This window comes from Bradysia coprophila, unplaced genomic scaffold (assembly GCF_014529535.1).
Source record: "Bradysia coprophila strain Holo2 unplaced genomic scaffold, BU_Bcop_v1 contig_350, whole genome shotgun sequence".
Taxonomy (NCBI): domain Eukaryota; kingdom Metazoa; phylum Arthropoda; class Insecta; order Diptera; family Sciaridae; genus Bradysia; species Bradysia coprophila.
In genome coordinates this window covers 2,765,877-2,779,040 of record NW_023503608.1, presented here as the reverse complement: position 1 = coordinate 2,779,040, position 13,164 = coordinate 2,765,877, and the positions used below count along the sequence as shown (strand labels likewise).

The window sequence follows — 13,164 nt, the reverse complement described above, 5'->3', positions numbered from 1 at the left end:
ACGACTTACAACTCTCACATTTTCAGAATGATTTTTTCTATTGCTGCACGAAATCATCTATGGGCATGTACAGGAGAGAGTATTGTAGGCAATAGGAACCCACAGTTTAATTGCAATTCATGTGTCTTAATGTTGATCTCATGCGGTAGGGCATGAATGGAGAAATTGGATTGAAATTGTTGGAATTATTATAATTATCTAACAGTAATAATTGGTATGAACATTTGTTGTCTTGCGGCCAGAAAACGAATCTTTAACATCTAGCTCAAGGCCAGTTTTTCGCATTTTCTAGCCAACAAAGTACCGTGCTGTCTTGCTGGAAAACGTTTGGGAGAATTTGCCTAGAAATAAAACCTTCCCCCACGTCTCAACAAAAAATGTCCCAGCAAGACACTAATGTACTATTTTCATTCAACAGCAACAAATTCGCTTGTAAATCTGTTACTTCTTTGTTTAAAATCTCAGTCGAAGCGTGTCGCTTATTTTTGCATAAGATCTTAATTTACATTAGCCCATTTCCCATAAGATCATACTAATGAGGATAATGATGATGAATCTCTTAGTGTGGCCAAGAAGATTTTGGGCCATTCGCCCCGATTACCTTCATCTAGCGTACAAACTAGTAGTTTTCGATAACAGCTAAATAATCGTCTGCACAACAATTTTCTTGTGTAGTCAATTTACACACATCGATAAAATCATCAGAATTATCTCAATACAGTTTGGAGCACATATAAGATCAGCATCTATACATAAATGTCGTCACGACGCTGCTAAACACGCGACTATACAAAATAAAATAAAATAAAAACCAAATGGCACAACTGACTTACATATTTATTTCGGATACACAGACGTCATACTTTTGATTTTCATTTAATTTTCAGTAACACACATCCTCCATTTCACTTTAGTATAGAAATAACCTCGTCGGTGTACTGACTGAAATTCGCGAACCGTGGGCCTAACATACCAGAGTTTTTGAAAATCGAAAGAATTTTCTTTTTTGTTCTCCAAATATTTTTCCGTTAATTTCAACAATTTTTTGTTGAAACGTTTTGTTACGTGTGGGTGATTGAAAAAGGGTATGTGTTGTTCCCATTTTTTTTCTCACAAATATTTTTCTTTTCTAAATTTTACCTAATAATAATGTCAACCGCCGCATTAATCTAAATCAAAATTAATTACAAATAAATGTCACACCACCAGCAAATTATCATAAATTGTTATTCTGCTGACGATGATGGTTTCACACTTTTTTTTAAAGAATTTAAAAAAAAATCTACAGGAAAAAAGCCATCGGAAAATTCACGTCGAATTCATTATTGTAACCCATTCTGTAACGAAATTTCATTTCCGAGATCGCATTGCTGACCAAAAATGAGAATTTGCGTGCTTTATGTATCTGTAATTTTAGCAAGAGTAACGTTTATTTCGGTCGGTTATATTGTGTTTCAATGCATTAGCAGAGGCTCACCGTATTATTATAACCGTCTCGGTGTGTATTGATAATATGTTTTGAAATACTTGAGATATATTTTTGTAAAATCAAATTTGTGTTATATGCCCTGTTGTCCGTTTAGAATTTAAGTATGTGCGGCGGACGAATTTATGTAAAGAATTTCAGCAACGAATTAATTAAGATGACACGTTCTGACAATAATTGAGGAAATGATTTGTAATTTGGGTTAAGAATTTTTCGATGCCATCAGTGTTCTTTGTTGATGCCAGCTGGGTCAAACGTTGGGAAAATTTATACCAAAGATATCGGAAATAATTAAAAGATTTCGCGACCAATCATTAGAAACTAATGATATTTTATCGATAATTTCTAACAGTTTAGCGAGACTCTCTGCCACTAAATATTGACCGAAGTTCATTCACAGGAAGCACCAACCTTTAATCTGTTACTTCCTTTGATCATTTTTTTTAGTTTCTTTACAATTACGCATATTGAAACAAAGTAAAAATTACATAGGTCGCCGGACACAGTGCAATTGCATGGATACTATCGGTTCGATAGTCAGGAAAGAAATCTTTTACTTCATTAGTCTGAACATTTAATTTGCTATAATGTGACATTACCTAGAACTGTTCGCTTATTTGTATCGTCGCTGTTGTCGGAAAATTTACAATGAGACCAATACGAGAAGTCTGCAACCAGCCAATGGATCAATAAATAATCTTTCTTTTCATCTCGGTCCATTTTCCTGTAGAATTGCAAAATGGCTGGACGTTCCGGAGCAAGAAGTCGCAGAACCCGAATGTACGATTGTAACTTCAATATGGGCCAACAATACTACAAATCGGCACTGGACAATTTAGATAGAAAACAAAGTGGAAAGTGAGTGAAATTTGTTGTTATGAAAAACGGCACATCATACTAATTAACCTGACTAGCATGCAAACCTACGGATAAATTCATTTCATTCTTACCGATACGTTGTCTCACCGTGAGAGAGGCAATCTATTTATACATAAAATTGAGCAAAATATTTCATTGGATGTGAAATTGCCGTAAAGTTAGGTCAAGCACTGAGGGAGGTTAGTTCTTTCAGGAATAGAATTTTATTTAGAACACAAAATGCTTTTTTGTCGGTGATTGAATTCAAAAGTATGTAGGAAGATGCATTAATGTTATTGACTTTTTTGATTTTGAAAGCTCTTGGTTTTAATGAAATTAGTTCTAATTCCGAAAACATTGAAAATCATCAACTATAGAAGCTTCATGTACCTCCATGTATTGTAAAATCTTTATTCAGTCATCATTTGAAGAAAAAAAATTTCAGTTTGGACTGTTGTAACAGTTGAATCTGTAGCTCTTGCGACAGATAGAAAAAAAAATCTTTTACTTCATTTGTTTCAACATAATATTTAGACCCGTACGAAGTACTGGGGTCTTATAGGTTTACGCATACGTTTGTAACACGTCGAATTGGACTCCCTGAGTAAGGGGAAACCTATTGTGGTTGTCTAGAGATGCGAAATCAGTGAAAAAATAATGTCCATCTGTCCGTCTGTCTGCACGATAACTTGGGTAAAACGCATCCGATTTTGAAAATTCTTTTTTTTCCCGTTTGGTAATGTCAAAAGACAGGCTAAGTTCGAAGATGAGTGATTTTGGATCGACCCCTCCCGAGCTGTGGCCCAATAAGTGCTTTACGGTTTTTCGAAGACATCTCCGGACATTTAAAAGTTACACTTGTAAGTGATACGTCAAATAAAAGGTATTTACAATACCGATCGACAAAAGAAAAAGTTTATGGAAATCGGATGACCGACTCGTGAGTTAGACCCCTTGATGTGAAACAGGCACAGGGCGGCAAGCAGTTTTTGCTTGTAGGTCGGCCACTTCGGTCACTTCATTTGAACATATTTAGTCTGTTTTAGCTTTATTAGATAGGTGTTGACCGTACCAATCAGGGAAAAAAAGTTTTTGAAATTATGTTCTCCGGAGCGTGAGCTAGGTCTCTTGGAGTGAGCTCTTATCTGGCTACTCGGCCGTACAGTGAACGTGGAGTATTTTGTCAATATCTCGGATAAATTTTGACCGAATTTCATGATTTTTTTTTGTTTGAAAGGTATTAACGAATGTAAAGCGTCGGTAAAATTTCCGGTCTCCTAACAAAATGGCTGCCGGTGGCCATATTGGATTTTAATAAAAGTGATATATCTTGGGGAAAATGGTACTTAGAGAGTTTCTGTTAACATGGAAATAATTTGTTATGTGTGTGGGGTGTTTCAGGCATTCCATATATGTACATCTATATATATATATCTATATTCACATATATTGAGCTATATACAGGCATATAGAGCTATATAATAGCATATTCATCTGTGAAATGTTTATTTATAGGAAAATATTGGTAAATATAGCGGTATATAGCTGTTTAAATAGGAATTTATGAAATTTGACTTCGTACGGGGCTGTCTATATTGCCTCCGGAAATTTATTTATATGTGATAACAAGGCAAAGAGTGGATAATGCAACTGATTTTAAAGCGCGAATAGCTTTTCAGTAGAGAATGAAGTAAAAGAAATGAAGAGTTTCACAGTAAAGTCTTTTGATACAAATAGGTGTTTCGTACGGGTCGGCGTTAGCTATGTTTTACTATAAAGAAACGCAATAGCGAGCTATTCGCTTATTTTTGCAGCTAGCGATAACAGATGACATAATTTAACGAATTGACATTCAAGTTATTGTTAGAATGGAGGAACGGTCATTTGACTACTTACTTTGGGAAACGCCAGTGGCATGGTGCTTGGTTTTGCAGTGCGTTGAATCGAGGAATGGAACTTTCCGCTTCACATTTATAAGTCTTTATAAGACTGATTTTTTATGGCTCCAGATTATGAAATCACGATTTTTTTGCTAATTATGGTGATGAAATAGTCAAAATTTGCATTCAAAATTTCAACATTTTCTCTTCGATTTATTTTTGTGGAATGTTTCAGCCAGTCCTCTCTAAGAAAGTGGAATCTCTATGTGATTCCATTCAATTAAATTTATTTCCACTTCCACTGAGTTTAGCAGCAAGATCTCGTAATTGCTACCAGTATCTTATGCTGATATTCTACGCCTTAATTATTATTACAAAAATGTGGATAAACATTCAAATGGACCATTCAATAACATATACACACACAGCATCCTAATGACCGCTAATTCAAAAATAATAGCCTCCGTCCTGTTTTGTTTATATTTGTTTCGGAATAAAAAACAAAAAAAAAAACTATCCAGCGAATGGCAAAATCTTTGATCTTTTTTGATTTTTTATTAAAAAGAAAAATTCTTTTCGTCTAACAAACTGACTGTCTTGGAAAACAAAGTTCAGGAATTCGGGCGTCAAACACAAATTGTTATTGGCATGTGATACCTCAATGTTTATCCAATTGGAATCAAAACCGTGTGTCTCGACTTCTAGTGCGAATTCGTGTCTCGAATGTGTATCGCTGACGATATACATACATATTATTTAAACAGATTTGAAATGCGATGAGTTAAATGTAATTTAGAAGGCCAGTGTATATAAAGCATTAGTGAACGTGAACATCCGTTCTAAAAATATTTACATGAGAAATATCGCTGGCATTATTACAAGAGGTTAACATACAAATAAAGAAACCTCCATGCTGTATCGAACTTTTAGCAAACTTTTTATATTATATACAACAATAAACACCCGAAAGTTATAGTGTTACACACAGAACTCTTCTATTTTTCCTTTGCATCTCACACAGCACATAAATTTCATTTACATTTTATAAACACATCACCGAAAATAACCAAAATTTTTTATTTTAAATCGAAAATTGTTGAATGTTTGAAACAAAATTAAATAATTCGAACGAAAGCGAGTCAATGTTTATTTTTGAAACACAACAACAACAACAAACCAAAAAAAAATGTATTTCTGTTTCAAGCGCCCCACTGGATAGATTGTTATCGCCACGACCGAAGATCAATGTCGACGATTTGTTCGAAGAGGACCTACAGAAGGCCAGACATCGTGCCGAAAGGGCCATCACCGAGGATGCATTTTTCGATTCACGCGGTGCTCGCATACCGAAAAGTTCGATCAAACAATCCAACTATGAAGATGATATCGATGAGGAGGTTAGTTGTCCATTATTTTAGGATTCAATTGGTTGGATCGAATTCTTAATAAAAATCGTTAAATTGAGAAAGTAAGTATATCTCTACCGAAAGGTTCAAGCATCACTAAACCGAATCCGCGCAAGCAAAAAATTAACTACAATGCCAAAGGAATTGGACTTTGAAGAGACAATCAACACGGTAAAACGACGGGCTAAACTTGATTTGGGGGAAAAGTTGCTAGATGCAGCTGGTGATGATGAGGTTGGATCAACAATCAGACGTCGTGCACTGAAGGTCTTTTTTGGCGGTCAATTGAATATTGGAATTTTCGGTAATTGATAAGTTTCCTCACTCCACAGATGGTCACCACAGCCTCAAACGATTATATCGATCCGAAAAATCTAACCAAATGGACAGCACTCGATGATGGCAATTCAAATTCAGCGGCTTCCGTTCGAGCTAAAGCATCCAAGGCTCGTTTGAACGATTTGGAATCGGAAATGTTTGAACGGTCCGAGAAGCAAATGGCACGCGAAAAGCGATCGGCGCAGATGAAGCAATTTTTGGTTGAAAGTGAAATTGACACTAGCAACGTTGTGAATAAGTCTGACAAACTTGTAAATTATTAAGATAAGTTAACTACTTCCTTATGTAAGGTATTAGTTTGTAGGACGCACAAAAAACCGAAAAAAGAGAAGAAAAAAATGATGTCTCAGCATTCATTCACGACATCCGAATCGCGCGTGACCATTAATCGATCATTGAATTTGTGGATTTTATTTTTTTGTATGGTAGGACGAACAATTTGTGTGTTGAGTGAAAAAATATTATTAAACTTAACGTATATTTCACACCATTCATCGCGGTGATCGTAGACGTGCTAGAGAGTTTATTTTCAGTCGCTTGAATTGCATCAATTTTTCACCTAAAAAAATTCTTTTTTCCTCAAAACTTTTAATTTGAATTTTTTTCTCTCATTTTTTATCCTGTTGATCGTCGTTGTGAAAACGATGAATTATTGTGCAAGCAATTATACACACATCGTCATGCCATTTTTATGTTGCTCATTTGTGTTAACGATATGTTTTATAATTCTATTTTTGTTGAAGGTAAAAGAAAATTTTATTTTTTTCCTTTTGTTTAAAAAAAAATTGCATTTTCATTTCAACATTACACATCCTATTCTCAATTGCGTTTGGAATTGGTCCAAATGGTGTGTGTGTCTCTTTTCTTTTCTGTTTTTTGAAGGTTTGCTCCGAATGTTAAATCAGCATCAAAAGTGCTTTAACCGCAGCGATTTACTCTACTCATACTTAAGAAGCAGCATATCATTTACGCCTCGTCATGATGACAAGTAAACATTAAAAATCGAAAAACTCCCACCAGAACAATGTTTTTGTTAGGTGAAATTGTTGGCAACTTATAGGGAAGCAATGCGAACGTCGTCTGGATATTCAGCGTCACTGTTTTCTACAACTATTATTGTTCTTAAAAATACAAATCCGCGAAACATCTTTTAGACACAAGGTTTTAATTCCTAATCGGACCAATATTTGCTACGCGACCGGAGTTTGGAAAAACGATATGATCAAGTGGGAGCAAACGTTTTCCCAATCTTCTGTCACGTAGCAAATATTGGTCCAATTGAATAACTAATTAATGTTCCGGACTCCTGAGGTCATGTGCTGTGCTATACACTAACACTTTATTTGACTAAAATCCTCGGAGAAAAATTTAATAATTTTCCTCTTGATATTACCAACATTGGATCTGTTTTAACGACATATATTCGCGACATATCGAAGCGTTTTTCTATTGATAAGGTAAAAGAATAGTAGACGATAAAAAATGACTGCCGTCGTACCGTTCCAGATGCTGTTCCAGCTGTGGAGCCTTCAGAAAAAAAGGAAAAAATCTGCATTTCGCACCAACTTTTTTCCCAAGACATCTGTGGACTTGCAGCACAAAAGTACTGGGTTCATTTATATGTGCAACGATAGTGGGTGAGGCCGGATACAACACCCCATACTCAGTTCCGTGGAACAACGAAGCTGCAGAGAATCCGGACTCTCCGAACATTCACTATATTTTTAGTCATAACTCTCGTGGATGTAGTCGCACCAATCAGTGTGTATACTCTACCTGTAGGTCTTTCCAAGGACTAAATAATTTTTTCTTGAGTTATTGCCGAAAAACTGTTTTCGGTACCCTCTGACATGTCTTTACTTTTGAGATCTTTTCACAGAAAACTAATTTTTTTTATAAAAAGTGAAAGATAAGTGTTTCCTAGAATTGAAAGACAATCCAACGAGCTATCACTCATTAAAATCGCTTGTTCTCCAATCGCCTGAAGTCTTGAATAAAAGAAGGTACCAGACAGACCACAAAGAACCACAACAGGGGTTACTGGAAAACCTGTGTCCAAAGAGAGGTCCGGAGGATGTTAAAGTGTTTTTTCGGTAGAGGTTAGCACCCTGATGAAGAAAAGTTAAATCCTAAAATCACAGCAGCTTAATTACAAGTCCCAGGTGACGTGAGCACCTGAGTCAGGTCAAAATGATGTGACGATTTGTTTATCATCGAAAAATACCGGGACACCTTCCCTTCCGGGACTTTTCATTTAGACCGACGGAACCACCTGCCAAAATCTATCAAAAATTTGACTCGGTCGCTATTGTATTTGTGGTATTAAGGAAATTCAACAATAATATTTGGGAAATTGGTGAAAATGAATTTTTTGTCGTTTATTTTACCTAAATGTCTACAACAAACTGCTCATTCAGTGTACCATTTCGACTTCTTTACTCGTTTCGCTGGGCCACTACCGTTGCTGGAGTCGATGAGTCTCTTGTATTTATCCACCATAAATGAGAAATTGTCCACTTCGTTTCCTTTCCTCTTGTTTTTCGTTCGATCCACTTGCCGTTTCTCCTTGTTCAACATGATCTTCTCGCGCAACTTTTTCTGATCTCGTTTCTTTGCTTTGACATCTGTTTTGTGCGTCTGAGCCTCTTCGTTCAGTTTCCATTTGGGTCGGGCTCGCACATCAGGACCTTGTTCGGCTGCTAAGCCGGCAAAGCTTTCTACTGGTGCGTTTGTAATATTCTTCGGTAGTTTCTTTTCTTTCGGCTTTTTGGTTCCGAGTTTCAATTCTTTGCTCTCTTTCTGCTTCGATTTATTGCCTTTTTTATCTGTCGTCACATGACACGTCGGATTCTTTGCTCTAGACATTTCTAACCGTTTTTGTTTGATGTTGTGGACTGCCTTGTCTTCAATACTGAAGCCTACGATCGGTCGCTGTTGGGAATTTACATTAATTATGTCGCTGAGATCAACGCAAAATCATTCATTACACTTACGTTGTTCTTCCCGAAGACATTCGGATTGTTATTCAGCTTCCGCAGACATAAAAGAGCAGTTTCATGATTCTTAAACGACAAAAATCCGAATCCCTTTGAAGCACCTAGCGGTTGACCCATTGATGGTTTATTCTCCCGCATGACTCGACATTCCTTCGGCTGGGAACAAAAAGTGAAAATTTTTTGCGGACGTGAGGTGGTCTTTAGTCAAAATAGTCAAGATGAAAAAATTGAACATTTGACTGAATGTCTACCTTCAGTTTTGTGTGAGTTTCAACCACTTTTCTTAGCTTGGCAGAATCAAAATTGTCAGGAATATTGTGAACGGTCAACCGTTCCTTGGCCATAAATCGATTCAAATTCTTCAGCATTTGATTTTTTACACGTTCCAAGTGGTGCCGTTTTGCCATATCCGATACAGAGACGCCTTCGGCAGCCGCAGTTCCAGCCATGATTACACCCTCCTTTGATAAATACAAATTTCGTGAATCGGCAACTTCTTTGCGTTTCGATTCCTGTGTTTTGGATAAAACATCTTGTCTACTCAATGCCAAGCAAGGGTCCAGCACTTGGTTAAATAAACGCAATTCGGTTCCAGCATTTAGACACATGTTGGCCGATTCTTTGTTCTGTAAAGGGATCGAACTTCTGATCAAAACTGTCTGGATAATAGTAATAAGCACGGACAACTTACTTTGAACTTCACAAATCCCGTTCCTTTCGAATGACCGGAAACTTTATCTTTCGTAATCAGTCCATACCAAATAGCTCCAAATCGTTTACAGCACTGCATCAAATCGTCATCCGTCGCTTCGAATGGAACATTTTTTATGAAGACGGTACATCCTTCGGACACATCGTTTGACCGCTTTTTGATTGTCTTTTTACTTTCATCGTCTGCTTCCGAGTCACTTTCCATTTTTATGTCCTTCGTATCGTCATCAGAATCCATTTCCTCATCGTCGTCATCTTCACTTTTGATGCTCACATCGTCGACATCATTCTCAGTTTTGATCTCCACTGCATCCGGATCCTCTTTTACTTGGACGTTCGTCTTACGCTTCTGCTTATTGTATTGATCTTTACCAATTGCCCAATCCACATAGACCGTTCGGCCTAAAACTTCTTTCCCAGAGCACATCAGTATCGCCTTGGCAGCTTGGTTGACTTTTTCGTATTGAACGAAAGCACATCCAACTAGTTTCCCATCCGCCTTTTTCAGTATGTTCAATTCTTCAACTTTACCGAATTTAGAGAAATGTTCCATCAGATTTGTCTGGGTAGACTTCAATGGAATATTGCGGATGATCAGGCGAGCTCGACGTTTCTGACGGCCCATCTTGATCTGTTTCACTTCATCGGGTGTTTTCTTCGGATGTTGAAATTTCCGTTTCTTCGGCCTAGACTGGTGATCTTCCGAAGGATTTGGATCGGAAGAGAGTGGAATAAAATCTGTGAATTAAAGACGACAGTTAAACAGTTGCAATAGAGTTTTACATATAAATTTTACCTGGTGTCGACATTGTTGTTATCGTAGGAATTAAATGTTTAAGTAGACCAACTCGCAGTCCTACGTTGTAGAGGAATGTGTTTTGGTAAGGTTATGTGTACAGTTTAATGTCATTTTCTTGACATAACAAGAACCAGCATGTTCATACAAAGCCGACGACGCCGACCATTATTTTTCTGAAAACACACTGACATTTTCCAAAGCGGGAATCTTGAAAATATTTACCTTTTGTTGACTCCTTTCATTTATGGAAGTATCTTGGCATTTTCAACAAAATCTTGTACTTCATCAGTTTTAACAAATCATTCTAGCCTTGGTAACTGTTTTTTAGCGAAAAATTTTCCAGACCTTAAATTGAGAGTGATTACTGATTCAGCTATATATGGGAGTCAACGCACTTCAAGCAAAAGTTATCATAGTCGACAGCTGCCAAAGGGAGTACTATTTTGTACGAAATCAACTTATTTCAAGCTCTAAATAGGGTACTGAAGGTACTGAAACTTGACAGTATACTATGTACTTGGCAGCTGTCGACTATGATCACTTGAGGTGCGTTGATGAAATGGTTTTCTACAGTTTTGCGACACACTGTCAAGATTCAGTACCCTATTTAGAGTACTACTCATGCTTGAAGTGAAATGAGATTTTCACCATAAGAAAACTTTTACAGCCCCAGAAGATCTTTGAATAATAATAAAACTCAAAAAATGTTTCATTCGTGTCTATCACAACTTTGCTTTATTTTTGACCAAAGAATCATCAACGGATTGAATTAACATTTCTGCACCAATTCCATTTGCTTCATTGTAGTATGGCAATTCGGCCATCCTCTTCAACCATGCCAATAATTTCGGATATTTTTCAGGGTCAATGGGAGCATAGTGTCCCACGGATGAAATTGTTGCCACACAACACAAGTCAGCGATTGTCATTTCATCGCCACAAACGTAGTTGGTTTTCTCTAGGAAAGCTTCCATAAGGGGCCAACATTTTTGCAGATATTCAACCTTATCTTGTGGCACTTCACCGCTACCAAAGTACAATATCGGTTCATACAAGAATCGTAAGCGTGCGAATAGGAAACCGGTATCGAAGTGTAGTCGTGCGTTAACTTCAGCTCGTTTTGCTAAATCCCGTGGATAAAGCTTATCATCTTTGCCATATTTATCAGCTAAATAAGCTGCAATAGCATGACTGTCGTATACAACGACACCATTATCGTTTATCATCGGGATTGTATGTTGTGGGTTCATCTATTTTCATAGTGAAGCGATGTCTATGTTAATCTACGCACGAAAATGTTTTATCATATCGGTGAAATACCTTCACAAATTCTGGAGTCAAATGTTCTGCATTAAATAGGTTGACACTCTTCAAATCAAAGTCCAGGCCGAGGGCCTTGCCAACTAGCAGAACCGATCGAGATGGTTGACTTACAATTGCATAATATAAAGTTATTTTGCCCATGATGGAGTTGATAGAATTTCCAAACAAAATTTTAATTATTTCAGAAACAAGCGAATCACTTTACTCCGGTGTGAATACAGTCACTATACTGATGCGTTCGTGAACAAGATGGTATTTAAGGTAACACAAACATCTATAGAGAACACATACATTGACAAAGGTTTTTGTTCATTTCTTTTTCGAACACTCCATGTAAGATAAATTACTTATAGTTTAGGGTCTTTACGGCGTAAGATCATTCTAGTAGAGAGTGTAAATGATCTTCGACCATTTTCCCAGCACCAAACTGACAATACTCTAACTTTAAATGGAACAATGGAACTATATAAATATTGTATTTATCTATAAAACGCCCATGAAGCACCGCAGAGAGATTATTTGTAAGGCTATCGATTGAATTATCTGGGAATGTCAATAGTGTTCGTGATCTACGACAGATCGCTTTAATATCAGCAGACTTTTTTTTGTCAGACAGCAGACATTGTGCTTTTTCTCAGCTCCACAAGCTACTAAAATAGTGCGATTGGTCCCTGAAGTAGCGATGCACTGCATACACTCAAGGGTCAAGATACAAGCAAAAAGTCTGAATTGAACGCGTTTTATTGCCTGTTCCAACATAGGAAATAGATTTTTGTGCAGCTTTCTATTCAGCGCTAGAGAAAAGACCTTAGGATGTGTGTCATGTAATCGTTCCATTTATTCATTATAGGCACAGCCTATTTCAGAGAAAACGAGATATTAACAAAAAACACCACGTTCACTGTACGGCCGAGTAGCCACATATAAGCTCACTCCAAGAGACCTAGCTCACGCTCCGGTAAACCGAATTCCATGAACTTTTTTTTCCCTGATTGGTACGGTCCGTTCAAATTTGGCCAACCTACAAGCAAAAACGGCTTGCCGCCCTGTATCTAGTTCACACCAAGCGGTGTAACTAACGAGTCGATCATCCGATTTCCATAAACTTTTTTTTGTCGATCGGTATTGTAAATATCTTTTATTTGACGTATCACTTACATGTGTAGCCTTTGAATGGCCGCAGATATCTTCGGAAAACGTTAAATCACTTATGGGGCCCCAGCTCGGGAGGGGTCGACCCAAAATCGCCCATCTTCGAACTTAGCCTCACTATTTCGACTATCTTTCAGGGAAAAAAAAATTTGAAATCGGATTTGATTTACTCAAGATATTGACGTGACAGACGGACGGACAGACGGACGGACAA

General features: G+C 37.1%; 3 protein-coding genes across 4 annotated transcripts; 1 reads left to right on the top strand and 2 right to left on the bottom strand.

The window, feature by feature from the left end:
• Positions 1–894: 894 nt before the first annotated feature.
• LOC119080188 lies at positions 895–6,297 on the top strand. Of its 2 annotated transcripts, none has more exons than XM_037188427.1 (5): positions 895–1,085; positions 2,217–2,344; positions 5,429–5,621; positions 5,715–5,897; positions 5,963–6,297. In XM_037188427.1, exons 2-5 carry the CDS (start codon positions 2,226–2,228, stop codon positions 6,230–6,232), a joined length of 765 nt encoding a protein of 254 aa, XP_037044322.1. In that variant the 5' UTR covers positions 895–1,085; positions 2,217–2,225; the 3' UTR covers positions 6,233–6,297. The 2 variants fall into 2 exon arrangements, with proteins under 2 accessions (XP_037044322.1, XP_037044323.1); XM_037188428.1 differs by lacking the exon at positions 895–1,085 and adding an exon at positions 1,386–1,498.
• Positions 6,298–8,322: 2,025 nt separating this feature from the next.
• On the bottom strand, positions 8,323–10,618 carry LOC119080186 (RNA-binding protein 28). Its single transcript, XM_037188423.1, has 5 exons — positions 10,473–10,618; positions 9,657–10,414; positions 9,217–9,591; positions 8,963–9,121; positions 8,323–8,900 (listed from the first exon to the last, which is right to left on the bottom strand). The coding sequence occupies exons 1-5, from the start codon at positions 10,483–10,485 to the stop codon at positions 8,379–8,381; spliced, it is 1,827 nt and encodes a 608-aa protein (XP_037044318.1). The 5' UTR covers positions 10,486–10,618; the 3' UTR covers positions 8,323–8,378.
• Positions 10,619–11,182: 564 nt separating this feature from the next.
• On the bottom strand, positions 11,183–12,043 carry LOC119080190 (glutathione S-transferase 1-like). Its single transcript, XM_037188429.1, has 2 exons — positions 11,796–12,043; positions 11,183–11,725 (listed from the first exon to the last, which is right to left on the bottom strand). Exons 1-2 carry the CDS (start codon positions 11,937–11,939, stop codon positions 11,198–11,200), a joined length of 672 nt encoding a protein of 223 aa, XP_037044324.1. The 5' UTR covers positions 11,940–12,043; the 3' UTR covers positions 11,183–11,197.
• Between the last annotated feature and the right edge of the window lie 1,121 nt (positions 12,044–13,164).